Here is a 13,861-nt window from a genome sequence, read left to right on the forward strand (position 1 = left end):
ATGTGAGATGTATTTAATGTCCTGAGCCCCTGTCTGCTCTTCCTTTCCCAACACAGAGGTCTAGTAACACTTCACTGCTCAGGACAGTCTGGGTTTAGGGGTTGTGAGTCAATTTGTCATTCTGCAATTAAAATTATTATTAATGTTTTTATATTCTTACTATTTCACTTTATATTTGTATTATTTCACTCTCTCTTCATGCTGTAATTTTGTTGCAGAACTTTTATTTCATTAAAATGTAATTTCCATGATGATTCCAAGATTAATGCCAATAAATCCACTGTGGCAAAACTAAAAACCAGGGAATTGGTCAACTGGCAATAAGATGTAGATTTAGCTATTGCTATAGATTGATAGAACTGAGAGTAAGTTGACTCTGCATATATGTTTGTATATACAGCTAGATATCTTGGTTAATAAACAACCTACACACACACACACACACACACACACACACACACACACACACACACACACACACACACACACACACACACACACACATTTTCATCATGGCAGGTCTGACGTTAAACTTTGTTCTGCTTATGATAATCAGACACACACTGATGCAACAGGCAAACAACAGTGGCCTTAAGTGGACTATTTCACAATATTCTCCATGTGTCATTCACCCTTTTACGCAAATATAGCATGGTATGCCAATATCTTTCTCTCTGAGTAAGGGTAGCTTTGTGATATTTAAATTGCATTATTAGAGAATTCATAATGTATTTACTTTCTATTCAGATGTTCAAGCGTGTGTCACATTTTGGACAACAAGCCATGCAGTCATTGCCCCTACTGTTCATGGGACTTGACCTTAAGGTTGCAAAATCCCACTCAAGCATGAATAAATGTGAAGCTTCATAGCTCCTTAACCAGGAAACTGCTGTTTTTTTTCATCTGCATTTCTATGTGGAGATTAAGACTACAATGTCACGTAGCATGGGAGGTTGCTCAGTAAGCTGTGAAAATGTTTCCACAATTTGAGTAATGCATTTGTGATTTTGAGGACATCAGTCACACTACACAGCAGTTTATAACACTGATACAATATTTTACAGCTGTGGAAAATTACTGTGGCAATTATTTGTATCTTCTGCTTGACCACTGCAAGCTGAAGGGTAGAAATAGATGTTGCATGTTACAAATGTATTTACCAAGAACGTACATGTATGCAATTGGCCATAGCAGTGTGTTGCGGGGATGAAGTTCTATCGAGGTTCAGCAAAAATGGTTTGCCTTGCCGCTACACTTTAGCCTATCTATGAGGATGTAAAAGAGTCTGTGATGTTGTGTGTGCATGAATGTATAAATGTGTAGATGCATGTGTGTATGTGTTTGCAGCTATTGTGAACGTTCACTTTCTTTCTATATATATATATATATATATATATATATATATATGCCCAGGGGGACGTCTCTGTGGATGGAGTAAAACACTGGCCTTAACACTGGCCATATATATATATATATATATATATATATATTTGCAGTAGGCCTATGTAGTGGCACCCCTGCAACGTTGACTGACTGGCCTTATTCAAATGAATGAGAGGGCTTCTCTACCGTCTCTCATAAATTATAGACCAAATAAATGGTTGAAAAAAATACATCTGAAGGTGGTAGGGTGTCATTCATTTTTGACCTTAGTAAACCTGGTTTCGGCCTTGAGCTCCATTAGTCCATTAGGTTACCACACTGCAAAATTATTATTTACGTTATATATCCATATAAAGCATGTGTGATGCACTACCCACACATTTATTAAAAAAACTACCACAAACTACAATTATCTGTGAAACATTCATGTTAGTTGAGAGAGCCTCTATACTTGCCCTTTAAATCGAGGAGGCGGGTCTTTGAAGTCGTGCACGCGCGGCTGCTACGCCGCAGTCCCAGTCCCATTTTCACCGGTCCAGATTGCGGATCACTGGTGGGGGTCAAACATGGTGAAAGTAACGACAGTGAAGACCAAGCCGTACACGGACCAGAAGCCGGGGACGAGCGGCCTGAGGAAGAGGGTGACGGTGTTTCAACAGAACCAGCACTATGCGGAGAACTTCATCCAGAGCACTCTCGCTGTCATCGAGCCCGCGGAGCGCCAGGCTGCCACCGTGGTGGTGGGAGGAGATGGCCGGTTCTTCATGAAAGAAGCCATTCAGTTGATCGTTCAGATCGCCGCCGCCAACGGGGTCAGTTACGTTAGCTGGCTACGTTAGCTGAGAAAACACCACGTTAACGTCGAGCTAGCTGACAGGTCTGTTCACGGTAGTCCTCAGTGACGTGTGCAATCAACGGTTACAACGACGTTAGTTGACCTCCTGTAACTTAGCGTTACTTAGATACACTGTTGTACTCTGGAGCTACCAAACTAACGGTTACGATAGTTTGATAGCTAACATAGCTAACGTTAGACAAATTACATTATTTGTTTGTGTTGCTCCGGGTTAAAATGTATTCAGCCAACTTTGAAGGGGTGCACTGTTAAAATGAATAAAAAGCTGGCCTTCAGTTAACGCTAACTAACAGGCGACAACTCTCAAGCTTCACTTCAATTCATTTGGCACGACAAGGACAACTGCTGGAGCACTGCTGCTATTCCTGTCACTAATGCCAGCCACTTGCTATTCTTTGACATTAAACTACTACTCATTCAGTCAGTGGACCATTCACGTTGTGTCAAACGGTGCCATTAACATCCGGGTATCTGAGTTTCCCTCCACTGTCTGCGATGAGCCTGCCGGCCCGCCTCCACTGAGGGCACCGAAACGTTGTGTGCCAAGAGGGGGCGTGGCATGCTACGTGCAGCCAGTCACGTTGCCCTGCAAATGTCTGGAGCATACGTGGGAAAACAGTACATTGCCTTTTTATTTAATATGTTAAGCATTTTACCATTGTAAGCCTGTATCCCAAGTATAGTACATATATCTGCAGGCATAAGGGAGTCTTGCCATGTTTGCACAGGACATTATGGTTGCTATCTGGGCTGAACCTGTGACCTTCTCTCTCAGGAGATCTCTTGTGCAGCTAGTGCAGACTGCAGAGCAAGGATTAGTAAATGCAGGGTTTGTCAGTGATGCCAGCAAGTTGAAGTTGCACAAAGTTTGATCTTTTTCCTTTTTTCTCCACAAGTGGTTGATGTTGAAATGAAGCAGTGGAGAAATGGGCATTGCCAAAGGTGCACAGACAGGGGCACTTGTGTTAATATGTTGACACAAAGCAAAGCGTTGTATGTTTTAAAAGGGAAGACCTGGAAGGAGATGGTGACACCATTTTAAAAATGGTTATCTACAAGATATACATATTCTATTATGTAACCTCTTGACATTTGTGCCATAACCTTTAGTAGTTTTGCACTTTAACCTAACTAATATAGGCCAATCAATCAATTGTATTTGTCACATGTATTCGCTATTTATGCTACAATACCAGTGAAATGTAATCCTGCTAGTTTCTTTTGTGTATTAAAAAGAGTTTTAAATAGAAAAGTAATAAATGTGTAGTTATTAGGCAGTGGCCCATTTAGGATCCATTTAGGATCATAGTGGCCTGAGGGTGCTGGCCTGCTGCATCCGGTACCTTCTTCTCAACCTCAACTGGGAGAAAAGCCTGTTAGCCGGGTGGTTTTGATCTTTAATAATTCTCCTGGCCTTATTATTGCAGCGCCTTGTATACATATCCTTTAGTCAGAGCCAAGTATTACTTAAATACTTTTCTACTTTGTGATTTTTGGGTTGGCACCTATTAAACTCTAAATACATGTGGGTTGAGCACACTAGTTCTTTTGTTTACCCTTGTATACGTGGCTGAAATCAAAGAATGGAACGAGAGAGTATCAGCTCACTGACGCTAAGTAATTTCATACTTTTAGCATCTAGCCAGCATTTTCCTGCACTTCTCTCCTTACCTTTGTGCACATGTTTGCATTTATTTATGCATCCCTGTGCATTGTTTTCCCTCCTGCAGATTGGTCATCTGGTGATCGGTCAGAATGGCATCATGTCTACCCCAGCAGTCTCCTGTGTGATCCGCAAGGTAAAGGCAGTGGGAGGCATTATCCTCACAGCCAGCCACAACCCCGGAGGCCCCAATGGAGACTTCGGCATTAAGTACAACATCTCCAGTGGAGGTGAGTGGAGACTGCATTGTGTGCATTCTAGTAAACTTCAGTTGTCACATGAGTTTACAGACCCAATAATGTGTTGCACTGCAATCAATGAGGAGAAATAAGCATGTTATTTTGTAGTGTTTTTTTGCCACAGCATCATCTGTATTTTCCACAGTATATCTTTCAGCTCATAATCTAACAGCCTTTGACTTTGTCCCCAGGACCTGCACCAGAGGGCGTCACAAACAAAATATTTGAGATCAGCAAAACCCTGCAGGAGTATCAGATCTGCCCAGAGCTGAAAGCAGATCTTTCCAAGATCGGAAAGCAGATCTTTGAAGTGGACACTTTCAAGCCCTTCACAGGTGTAGTGGCATAGATAGCAAAGTTCTGAGGTCACCTGAAAGATAATTGGTTTATTAACAGCGACCTGCAATGTTGTGAGAAATGTTGGTTTGGCTTGTTAACAGACCGCTTCTTCACTGTTAAACATGAGCTTGTCATCTGAAATAATGAATGAATGCAGTTGGTGACTTGTGAAATCCATCAAAAGTCCATTAAACTAGTTTGACCAGTTTGTGATGAAAATTAGCCGCCCAGCGTCTTTATCTTTACATCTGCTAACATTTTATTGTGCTCCGTTTCCTCTTTGTTTGTCTCAGTGGAGATTGTGGACTCTGTGGAGGCTTATGCTGAGATGCTAAGGGAAATCTTTAACTTTGCTGCACTGAAGGAGCTTCTCTCCGGAGCCAATCACATCAACGTCCGCCTGGATGCGATGCACGGAGGTAGGAAACAGCACAGCTTCAGACTTTTGTGAGACAAAATAGATTGCAAAGGCAAGTATTGCTCCTAAATATTTGACTGCAGAACCTGGGTAACTTAGGGGTTCCTTTCTACATATAGCAAAACTCAATAAACAGCTTATCACAGATAGTAAGTTATGTGATTTATTCTTTAGTACTCCATATACACTTTTAGCACAGTGTATTAGTCCCTTTTTAAAGATTCTCTCTCTTGTTCCAGTGGTTGGTCCTTATGTGAAGAAGATAGTCTGTGAAGAGCTGGGTTCTCCTGCCAACTCAGCAGTCAACTGTGTTCCCCAGGAGGACTTTGGGGGCCACCACCCTGACCCCAACTTGACCTACGCTGCCGACCTAGTCAACACCATGAAAGAAGGAGAATATGATTTTGGCGCGGCCTTTGATGGTGATGGTGTAAGTCAGGGAAGATTATTTTGCAGCAGTTTAATCATACAGTATATTGGGGAGAGGTGACGGCAGAGTTAGGAAATTGTTGAACTGGATTAAAATCTATGATGTCAGCTCACATAAAGTTAATATAATAAACTCTGATCTATTAAGTTTTTATTACATTTTTTTTCTTTTTAATAGACCATAGTTAATGGGCTGAGGTAAATAAACTTAATGAAAACAGTGAATGTTTCTATTTAGCTGTTTTTTTTATGTCTAGCTTCCCCCACTTGCACTTTTCTCATGTTTCATGAAAGGAACAGACTACATTTTAATATATAACAGGATTGCTAATAGAAGAAAAAAATGAAGGAATCCTGAAGCCATACCACGTAGTCAATTTGTCATCCTTCAACTATCTTCAGAAATCATAAAGACGCAATAAATATTTGTTGAAAATAAATTTACTTCATACTGTTTTGAGGAAAGTTTCACACTGTGTAGTCTGGTGTAAAACACCATCCATAGGGAAACCTCAGAAGGCTCTTCACTCAACTTTCCTTTTGCTAATTAACAACTATGTACTTCAGCTCAGGAAGAAACTACTTCATAAATGTCACAAATGTTGTCTGCTGTTTGTTTCTATTGACCCCTGTTTGTGTCCCTCTTTCAGGACCGTAACATGGTGCTGGGTAAACACGGCTTTTTCGTGAACCCCTCGGACTCTGTGGCTGTCATTGCTGCCAACATTACCACCATCCCATACTTCCAGAAGACTGGTGTCAAAGGACTGGCCCGCAGCATGCCCACCAGTGGAGCCTTGGACAAGTAATAACCCCACGACATAACAGCTAATCTAAAGTTTTCTTTATTTGATCAACTGAAAAAGTGCAGAACTCACATCAGTTACAGACAACTTTGTATTATGTGTTTTATTGTGTGTGCTAATCTGTTCCAGTGTGGCTAAAGCTCTGAAGATGCCTCTGTACGAGACTCCAACTGGCTGGAAATTCTTTGGTAATCTGATGGATGCTGGAAAACTTTCATTGTGTGGGGAGGAGAGCTTCGGCACAGGTGATTGAATGTCATATTTATGGGGCCAGAACTCCAGTAAATGAAAGCAGCACCCTCTTACTCACTCAATCTCTCATCCTCTCTTTTCTCCCTCTGCTAACCCACCAGGCTCAGATCATATCCGTGAGAAAGATGGCTTGTGGGCAGTGCTTGCATGGTTGTCAATTTTAGCTGCCAGGAAACAGAGTGTGGAAGAGATCATGAAGGACCACTGGCAGAAGTTTGGCAGGAACTTCTTCACCAGGTCAGAAATGATCCCTGGAGAGTGGTTTAGGAAATGTGAGCTTCAGTCCCAAATAGGAATATTTCACGTTTTAATTAAAAAAAAATTAATCAATCATTGTTGGTTCCGGGACTTTGTTTGGTTGAAAGGGTTATAATAACATACTGGGAGGATGCAGAGATATTGGTTGCTCAAATGATAGTCTGGCACTCTCTTGTGGTGAATATGAGAACGGCAGCATACAAAAGACCAGAGACGGTCAATTTATAGAAGTATTTTAAGACACTGTTTGTTTCATGTATTTCTGTGATTATTGTCACCAAATTATATTCCCCCACCTAAATTTTACAATTAAGGATAATCTTAAAAAAATAAAAACTTGCAGGGACCCTCACTCCTACCCCTTCAAAAAAAAAAAAGTCAAAGTGATTATTGTTTCACTTAAAATCACCAATTGTCTGATGCCAGTTAGACCCAAGATTATATTTTATATATATCAACATTGTCCAACTTCACATCCAGGTACGACTATGAGGAGGTGGACTCAGACGCTGCCAACAAGATGATTAAGGATCTGGAGACGGCAATGTTCGACCCATCCTTTGTAGGAAAGAAGTTCTCATCGGGAGATAAGACTTATGAGGTGGCTCTCTCTGACAACTTTGCCTACACAGACCCTGTGGACGGAAGTGTGTCCAAAAACCAGGTGAGAGACAGAGCGCAATAACATTTTATTCTGTGTTCGGACAGTTTTCCATCAATCTGCAGATGTAGTCCACTACATCAATGGAAGTCCGTAAGCAGTATGGAGCACTGTTATTGCACCCCATAATTCTACCTACATATGTTTTTCCAGTTGCTGTGCATGTTCATTAATCACAATCTCTCCCCTGTCTTTCTCCGTTTCTCTCTCAGGGTCTCAGGATTATCTTCTCTGATGGTTCTAGGATCATTTTCCGTCTCAGCGGTACGGGCAGCGCTGGAGCAACCATCAGGCTCTACATAGACAGCTATGAGAAGGACCCCCTGAAGATTTACCAAGATCCACAGGTCAGGACAATAAGGAATAATCCCAGCCAGCTAGATCCAGTGAGAGAGAGACTAGACAATGAAGTCATCAGATCGGAAAATAAACATTCATGGAAACAGCATAAGTTTTTTTTTTTTCTCTTGAGTAATTTTGTATCAGAGAATTCACAGAAAACGAAAAGAGGCAATGAGGATATTAATATAGTTTGACACCTCAGCTATGGCGGTCATAGGTTAACTCACATTGGCCCCAGAACCCTTCAGACGGGCCAAAATGATCTGTAAACTGCTGGACAGCCAGCTTGCTTTGGGTGGAGCTCACCAAAAACAAGTTCCAGAGCGTGTATTCAGCATGATGATGGAGGTGTTTGGCCAAGTCTTGAGTTATGGCACCTTATCAGGACCAGTCCTCAAGGGAAAAATAAACTGAGTTCCAACGAGACACCTCATTGAAGTCGTTTTGACTAGTGAGGACAGGGACGTGATGTAGAACAAGAAAGCAAGACCAACCCAAAAACAAGTGAGTGAAAGTTTGACGCGAGCCCTTTATCCTCTTCGGTGCTCACTCACCATGAACGAACAGATAAGCAGAAACATACTGCCTCAGAATCTTAGCTTGACAGATACATGGCCAGTGGGTTCGTGGTTCAGTTGGCTGACTTTGGGTAGGTGTGATTTACAAACCAACAGCGTTCACTTAAGATATGAGCAGGTTTTGAAGGAAAGAGGAAGCACTTCACAGCATTTCACATTTCTTCCAACAGCAGTTGTTTTGTGAATCCAGAATATTTCACTCTCTTGGTTTGGTGTGTGAAATATGGTCATTATAGTGTGTAACGTCATAAGGTTTAAGTCAGGGCTGCATGAGAGTGTGGTTGCTAGCACTGTCGCCTCGCAACGGGACCTGGGTTTGAATCCCAGGCTGCAAATCCCTTCTGTGTGGGGTTTGCATGTTCTCCCAGTGGCAGCGTGGGTTCTCTCCGGGTTCTCCAGGTCCCTCCCACAGTCTAAAGAAATGCAGCTTAGGTTAATTGATGACCCTAAATTGTCCGTAGATGTAAGCGTAAATCTTCTTAAATTTGTTATTTCTTGGCCAAGTGCAGTTACTTTGCAGTTTCTACTGTAAATGTGTCTGGTCAAGAAATTGTTTATTAGATGGGAATAAATATGTATGTGTTAATCAGTGAGTTTAGATGTGTTGTTGGTTGTGTTTGACAGAGTTTAAATAGTGATTTCTGCCGTTATCTAGTCGTTGTGTTAATTTTTATATATATATTTCATTAAGCGCATAAATGTCTGTGTGACAAAAAGCAGCACATTGAGTGGACTTTTTAATGCTAATTGTATGTTCTGTGTGGTTTTCTTGTCTCTTTGTGCAGGTGATGCTGGCTCCCCTGGTAGACATCGCCCTCAAGGTCTCTCAGCTCCAAGAGAAGACTGGACGCACTGCTCCCACTGTGATCACATGATTCCTCTGCCACACTGCCTCCACTCGCCCTCAGAAACAGGATACCTCCGCTCTCTCGTGGTGAAGCTGCCCCTGAATGCTGTCTTAGCTTCAGTTCCTGGTCCTCTTAGAAACAGAGCTGGACGAAAAAGTGAAACACGACATGCAGGTTGAACACATGAAAATACCTGAGGAGCTCTTGATTTATCTTCCACTGCCATCTAATGTTGGACTAGAATCTGTGTTAATATGCAGTTAACTTAAAATAAAGTAAAACATTGGCCTGAGACGTCAGGTAATGTATCTGCAAGGCAGTGAGGCATTGTAATAATGTGATTTTAAAAAATCAAAATTTTAAGATTCAAAGTGTGCCTCATGTAATTTCTGCAACCATGTAATTGTCCAGATCTGTTCCTGAACCATATCATTAAATGGAGAAACTGACCATAAATCATCAATTTGGGGCAACCTCACCCCACATCTCCCTGACCGACCGGGTGCCTTCCCCTCCCCCTGTTCTCCAAAACCGCTTCTCAACCTGAATCATGATCCATAGCTGAAGCCTTGAAAACTAACACATCCACCATGAATAAAATAACCTCACATAAAAGAAGTACTGTGCTGTGTGTTTGAAATCTTTTCTTTTTTTTCTAGTTGCCCTATTTTAATGTATTTAATTCATATGTGAATGTCTGTCATAGGTGCTCAAAAGTATTTATAGATCCTGAATCTTTCCTTCAAGAAACCAGCTGGTGCTTGACAAAGTGTCCGGGCCAGCTGTAATGGCCTAAGCAGACCTGGGCTTAGAAATGTGAGCATTCACAAGAGGGACTGAAACAAGAGTGTGTGGGGTGGTATTAATGATACTTTTTTTTTGTACGTGAAATTATTTTAGATAAACGCAAAGATCCTGTCCTGTGAGCCAAGTTGTAGGTCAAGCCTCCAGGAGAATACAGGGCTTTGAAAAAGTCAATGCCTCTCCAAAGACATTCCTGAGGCGAGCAGAGAAGCATCAAGTGATGAATTCTCTCCCTCCCTCACCAGTCTTCTTGTGTAATGAGATAGTCACTGTAATCCTGATTAACGATTAGAGTTATAAAGTGTCAGGAGGTTGGGGGATCTCACAGGCTATATCTAAAGACAAACATTCAAGAGATGAAATATATTTTGACTTCTTTTGAAATGCTTTGGAATGTATGTTTTTCACATGAAATAAGAGAATAATGTTTGGGACTTGTATTGAGGTACTTGATTGGTGTTAACTTTTTCCTCACATAACGCTCATATCTGGACAGAATATGGCTACAATTTAGTTAATAGTGAGGCTGGTGTCCATGCACACTTGGTGTTTCTCTCTGAACACGAAAGGCGAAATTGGCCTCAATCATAGATCGCACATTTTCCGCCAATTTCTGTCATGCGTGTCTGTCATTCATACTGACCAACACAATCAGCTCTACCTGTTTGCACTCCCCACCCCAAAACACATGGTACCTAGTAAAGTTTCTGAGCTGGAACTAATTGACCATTCAAGTTGTATTTTTTCACAGATATTTGAAAGGTTTGATGTATGACAAAGTTACATTACTGCTATTTAACTTTTCTCGTAATTTTTGACACAAGCTTTCAGACGCATTCAACAGCATTGTCGACCATGAAGAGCTAAATCCGAATAAATGTTTCCAATCTTTTATCTGTGTTTACATTAAGATTGAGGATAAGGCTTTTAAGGCCTGTTGCCGGCCTTCAAAGGCACAATCTGTGGCATTTGGGATGTATAACTGCCCCACAGTTCCTCTCTAGTCCCTCCGGAGTCACATTAACAGGGTGGAAACTTTTTCATGCTGCATTGTTCAGACGCTGTCAGGCTGACATAGTGCAATACATAATGTGTTCCTCTTGTTCGTCCCGTAATGGCTTACAGGCTGTATTTGGATTGGCTGTCATTACATCTGGTATTCACAATAAGGCTTACATTAAGCTGGCCTGGTCCACAGCTATTAGATGTCCAAATGGCTTTCTCTGGAGCTGGCACGGAGCCTTGTGTTTTTAGAACGGTGTGTTCGTTGCTCTCCTGCAAGACGGCAACGCGGTGGACAAAGACATCATTCTTAGAGTAGTCAAATAAGGACTCAGGAAAAGGCCGTGGCTATGCTTCTTGTGGTTCTTTCTGAAAGTCTGAAACGGTTTTAGAGATTGGAAAAGAGAAGCTTCTGTCTAAATTAAGTATGCTTCTTCCAAACTCAATTCCCATTTAATGTCATTGCTGGAGAACTTAAATGGCCATCAGGAGGAGGCCGATGAGTATCGCATAATTGGTCGAGAACGCCACACACAGCACTCATCTAGTCGCCAGATCACAAAAGTGTGTAACAACGGTGTTGTAAATGAACAATACAATTATCTTTAAACCGATTGCAATTGATCCCTAGAAGATTCACAGGTCTCTCGTATATTCTTACAAAAAGATGATTTCTCCCACCAACACGGTGCCTCAACATCTCTAAAGTGACAACAGAAATTTACACAATTGAGCAGAAGGAGATTTGTCATTATAGCCCTTAAAGCTAACATTACAAGCAATATAATTGTTTATTTGTGTACCTTTAAATAATCCATTATACTTTATAGTAGGCATAAGAGTGAACTGAAGAGAGAACAGTTGTTTCAATGACTTTACATCTGGTACTGCACCCTCTACTGATTAATCTGTTATCCATCAATATTGTAGGCTAAGGGCATTTAATAGGTGCATTTTATTTCATAAAATCCTGAAGCTAAAACTATTGTTTCACACAGATTATGTTAATATTGTGCTTTAGTATATTACTAAACAAAGTTACAAATTATCAAATTACTTTGAATCAATCAGACAGCCGGAGGACAACCACTCTGAGCAATTAACCTACTCTACTTTGATCAAATGTGTCCCATGTTGTTATCCTGCGGAGTTATACACCTATGTTTTCTTTATTAATCATTGATAAGTTCACCATACTTTTTAATCAACAGTGGGAGTAGTTAGTTAGTTTAACTAGCCCAACTCGTTCCTCTAACAACAAACCTAATTGCAATCCGACGTTGCTCTGCCTGCCACTAGCGCGCTCAACTCTATAAAAACATTCCTGGATGTACTGGTGGCTAAGGTCACGTTAACCAACTAAGAAGACATGTGGCGAAATACGACAACTTTAGGTTTACTGGAAGGCATATTCCTACTCTTTTGTGGTTGCCGACCACCTCGGATTTCCCCTTCACCACCACCAGCCAACACATTCTGGACCAGTTTGTCCTCTGAATGAACAGCCAACTCAAATTAAGAACACAAACAAGCTAACCACTCAGCACTTCACTATAGGAGGCTATTAGTAACTGTCATGTAAAGTTAACACAAATTACTGCACTTGAATTAGCAAGTACTCTTTAATGTCAATTTTCTCTTTTACCGCCCTGTCTAAATATTCCTTATGTGCTGCACTACACATACAAATAAAAGAGGGAGATGTAGCGCACAATCAAACCAGTGAATTGTGTATTGCATGTGTTCCTTGCAAGCCATTATTATTCTGCTGCCTGAAACTTCACATATGTTGAGGCCCCTGTAGAGAAGAATGGGAGAATATAAAGTTGCCTTAGCTTCCAAATGTCCAAACCTATTTTCTTGAAAAGGTTTCTGAAAGGTTTTGAAATAAATCTTAGGAAATTGGATGCTTTTGCAGTGTTCCATGTTTGTTCTGTAAAAACGTATCAGTAACATGTTGCCTACACAATTTCCCATTGTTTTAATGCATGGAGACGAGACTATTGACCTGGAACAGTTCCCCTTATCCTGCATTTGTTGTATATTAGCACTGGGGCAGTATGCTCAAAGAGACATCCTGTGGGAATAGAGTACAACAGGCATTTGAAAGGTAAGCCTGTATAGATGCAATATGTGGCACAGACTTAAACTCTGATTTTGACGGAGATGGTGGTTGGACAGGCGGATGCAAAGGATGCAGTGAGGCCAATGTTATCTGTCAGCCATTTAATGATGTCTTAACTGGGACGTAAAATGTCTTCAGTTATCTGCTGATTGAAGAATGCGCAAAATGCTTGCACATTTTCGGACGATGGCAAGGAAAATCTGATTGAAACCCAAATTATGAAAGTCATCTGAGGATGTTTATGAGACAAAGGGAAAGTTTTGGAGAAACATACAAAAAAAGAATACTGAGTAAATGTGGCAGAAAGGCCATCATCACCCTCATCCTTTCATTCTCTTTTATTGACTCAGACATTTTTGCCAACTTTGAAACAAAGGGCCTCCCTGTCCATGTGCTGTGGCCGCTGGAGAAAGCCTCAGGGATCGGCTCTTCAAAGAGGCCTTCAGAACCCTAATCCACTCCACCATGAAAGTTAAATGACTTTCACCATTCATGGTTGCAATTTTAATAATCATATCCTACTTTAGGCAAAATGAAGTTGATAGACATCAAGGAGGAAAAATAGGCCAATGTCAGAAATAATCTCGCTACTTGATCAGCCCAGTGGTGAGATCTTCCCCCTCCAACACCCCTTGCACTTCTCTGATGGTGTTTATTACAAAGAAAACCACCAAACACAGCTTTGTTTAAATTAATTTGGCTGCTTAAACAGGAAATGTAAAGGGCGCCGTAGTAAAAAAACACAGCTGACATGTGATGTACAATCACCTCACACGTTTCTCCAAACTGCAATCAGTCATGCCCAATTTCATATGATTTAACAGTTATTTAGAGTTTATTTAGAATTTGCTCTCCACA

General features: G+C 41.1%; 1 protein-coding gene across 1 annotated transcript; it reads left to right on the forward strand.

Annotated features, from left to right (window-relative positions):
* Window positions 1–1,931: 1,931 nt before the first annotated feature.
* On the forward strand, window positions 1,932–9,710 carry pgm1 (phosphoglucomutase 1). Its single transcript, XM_079220584.1, has 11 exons — window positions 1,932–2,195; window positions 3,970–4,132; window positions 4,333–4,476; window positions 4,774–4,899; window positions 5,138–5,328; window positions 5,978–6,132; window positions 6,263–6,378; window positions 6,487–6,622; window positions 7,124–7,307; window positions 7,517–7,651; window positions 9,010–9,710. Exons 1-11 carry the CDS (start codon window positions 1,950–1,952, stop codon window positions 9,097–9,099), a joined length of 1,686 nt encoding a protein of 561 aa, XP_079076710.1. The 5' UTR covers window positions 1,932–1,949; the 3' UTR covers window positions 9,100–9,710.
* Window positions 9,711–13,861: the final 4,151 nt, after the last annotated feature.

This window comes from Taurulus bubalis (assembly GCF_910589615.1).
Source record: "Taurulus bubalis genome assembly, chromosome: 7".
NCBI classification, from domain to species: Eukaryota; Metazoa; Chordata; class Actinopteri; order Perciformes; family Cottidae; genus Taurulus; species Taurulus bubalis.

Coding starts and splice junctions, on each gene's coding strand:
- pgm1 (XM_079220584.1), top strand. CDS start 1,950: ATGGTGAAAGTAACGACAGTGAAGACCAAGCCGTACACGGACCAGAAG. Junction 2,196..3,969: donor AGATCGCCGCCGCCAACGGG/GTCAGTTACGTT, acceptor TCCCTCCTGCAG/ATTGGTCATCTGGTGATCGG. Junction 4,900..5,137: donor CCTGGATGCGATGCACGGAG/GTAGGAAACAGC, acceptor CTCTTGTTCCAG/TGGTTGGTCCTTATGTGAAG.